The sequence below is a fragment of the Cariama cristata genome, unplaced genomic scaffold (assembly GCF_000690535.1).
Source record: "Cariama cristata isolate BGI_N322 unplaced genomic scaffold, ASM69053v1 scaffold18077, whole genome shotgun sequence".
In the NCBI taxonomy this organism is placed as follows: Eukaryota; Metazoa; Chordata; class Aves; order Cariamiformes; family Cariamidae; genus Cariama; species Cariama cristata.
This window is the reverse complement of record NW_009627248.1, coordinates 1-2,590: the sequence shown is the minus strand read 5'-3', so window position 1 is coordinate 2,590 and position 2,590 is coordinate 1. Positions and strand designations below refer to the sequence as shown.

The 2,590-nt window shown below is 50.2% G+C and overlaps 1 protein-coding gene across 1 annotated transcript in view; it reads right to left on the bottom strand.

Moving 5' to 3' along the window:
• Positions 1–2,146, bottom strand: part of LOC104164899 (butyrophilin subfamily 3 member A2-like) — a gene marked incomplete at its 3' end in the record, with an annotated part of 2,378 nt that extends 232 nt beyond the window's left edge. The window contains exons 1-2 of the mRNA XM_009704378.1: positions 1,792–2,146; positions 500–781 (exon numbers count right to left, since the gene is read on the bottom strand). Of these exons, the coding sequence (XP_009702680.1) occupies positions 500–781; positions 1,792–2,095 (586 nt within the window). The remainder of the gene's footprint in view (positions 1–499; positions 782–1,791) is intronic.
• Between the last annotated feature and the right edge of the window lie 444 nt (positions 2,147–2,590).

The window sequence follows — 2,590 nt, the reverse complement described above, 5'->3', positions numbered from 1 at the left end:
TGTTTATTACCGTGAGCCCATTGGAAATTCAAAAATGGAAAGAAATCCCCATCAAAATATTCTAAAACTTTTTTGCGTTTAATGTTCTGTGACGGGAATATGCAGAAACATGACATCTTGTATGCGCTCAGTCTCCTCTGAGCGTCCTCGCTGAAATATTTAGACCTGAGGTTGCTTTTTTAGTAGAAATTTTTTAAAATTTGAATAGGAAGCCCCCACGTGAGGGATGGTTCTTAAGAAAACTACGCTGAAACCATCTTTCTACTAAAAGAATAATTCTGAATATCCCTGACTTGATCCCAGGGTTCCTCCTCCATCGCACGCGCCTGATGCTCGGAGCGCTGCAGGTGAAGGTACCCATCTGGGGATCCAACTGATCCCCCGTGCCCAGAAGCCTCCTCAGATGCAGCCAACAACGGTTGGGTGCATAAAACTAGGGCAAGGAAACCCTCATTTCCCAAGTATGACTTTTAAAACTTTAATTTTGGTGGCAAATCACCCGATATGTAAATGGTCGAGTCTTTCTCCTGGGGAAGCTGCGTGTTCCTGATGGAACAAGACACGTTTCGTTGGGCGTTTCTTTGGATGATGATGAACTTCTCCACTTCAAAGAAGCCGTTCTGGTTTTGGAAGTTGGATTTGGTGAAGGACGGGAGCTGCTGGCCCTGGAAATCCCTCCACAGCATCTCGGGCTTTGGGTCCCAGCCGGTGGCTCGACACCCTACTCGGATTCCCCCGTCTTGGTAATCCTCCACGGAGAGGAAGGGGCTGGAACCTGAAACTGGGACAAAAAAAAAAAATAAAAATAATTAAAAAAAAAAAATTAGCCCAGCTGAGTGCCCGTCCTGGAGAAGACTTTCTCCAAGCTTTTTCCATTCACGACTGCAAAGTTAGGGCAGCACTGGTGAAGGACTCGGGGAAGACGTCTGAGCTTGGAGTGGAATTGAGGTTATTTATTCCTATTTCCCCTCCTTCCTCCAAGAAACCCCAAACCTTGTGAAGTTTTGGTTTCAGGGACAGCCCGAGCTCGATTTACTCACGTCCTCAGAGTCACGGGACAGCCGTGAAATCACGTAACCCACCCTGCACGGCCTCTCTTAAGGAGAAGGGTGAGGCAAATGGAAGGTCCCGAGACGAAGCCATCTCCACCCGGATGGGAGCTCATCCCCTCCGCAGATTAAGCGAGGTGAGACCTGATGGCTTCAGGAAGGACAAGGGTGTCTTTGGGAGATGCTTGGCCAACCGCGAGGTCAGTGTTCTCCGATTGGGAAGCACGTGGACTCGGCCGTGTTAGGTTTACGGTTGGACTTGATGATCTTAAAGATCCTTTCCAACCTAAATGATGATTCTCGGTGTGGTGCCCGTGTCCCAACTTGGGGACAATTTGGAGACCACATCCTTAACGGGAAAAGGCGGACAAGGACATATCTCTGCCTTTGGCTGCGTCACCTCCCGCTCCTTCCACGTGATCTCTTTTGAAGGCAAGCCAACTAGAGACGAAGCCAGGGCTGTGGGCTGAGATGGTTGACCTGGGGCGGGGGGCAACCAGGAGGTTTCTCCTGGTTTGGAAGATGCCGTTGCCGTATTTGTGAGGCTTTAGGGGTTTGGTGATGGGACGGCCCATGTTCTGCGGGGATTTGAGGCCAACGCAGGTCGGGAGATGCTCACGAGGAGCTGGGCTACCAAGCAGAGAAAAAACAAAAGAGGTTTCTGAGTTGTGGTGGTCAAACGGGGCATGCCGGAGGTCCACCTTGCAGACAACCCTGACTCCTGGTTTGGTTTTTTCTTTACCTGCTACCTTCAGCTCTACGGTGGCTTCTTCATAAAAATTCCCATCTTTGATGAGACACTGGTACTGTCCCTCATCGCTCAGCCTGATCCTGAGGATCCTCAAGGAAACGTTGCCGATGGAGATGCCTTCTTTTAAAAACTCTGTCCTCTCCTGGTAGTCGGGCATCTGGGAGGAGTAGTGGTCCTGCCCGCTGTGGTAGAGGTGGACATAGATGGAGAATTGGGACCGAAACCACCTCACCTCCATGTTCTGGGCGTTCAACCTCGGGGAGAGGTGGCAAGGCAACACGACGTCTTCTCCCATGACGGCGGTGATGGGGTGGTCGGGTCCCAGGACTCTGAACTGGGCTGCGAAAGGTGAGGAGAAGACACGGTTGAGATGTGGGCATGCTGATACGTCGTTTTGTGCAAAATAAATTGAATTTATTTAAATGTTTTTGTTTGTTTTTTGTTTTTTTTTTAAGGATTCTGGTGGGGTTTGTGGCCTGTCTGGAAGCCGTCATCAACCAAAGATTGAGAGCGCATCGTGGTGGGAGCAGGGACTCTGGCGTCCAGCTGCTGTCGCAGCTGGATCTGGAAAATACCCCGAAAGATGAGATTAAGTTATGGAGGGAGAAAGGACGGATTTTGGGAACACAGGGCAGAACTCGGGGTCTTTGTTAGGACTGAGCTTGCTCTTAAGCTTCACCCACGGAGATGATGGATCCCCAAACCATCACCTCCTGGTAGGGCGCTTCTTGATCCTCCCCAAGCCCCCAGAACGTGCTCTTTATCCCACCTAACTTTAAAAAAACCCCCA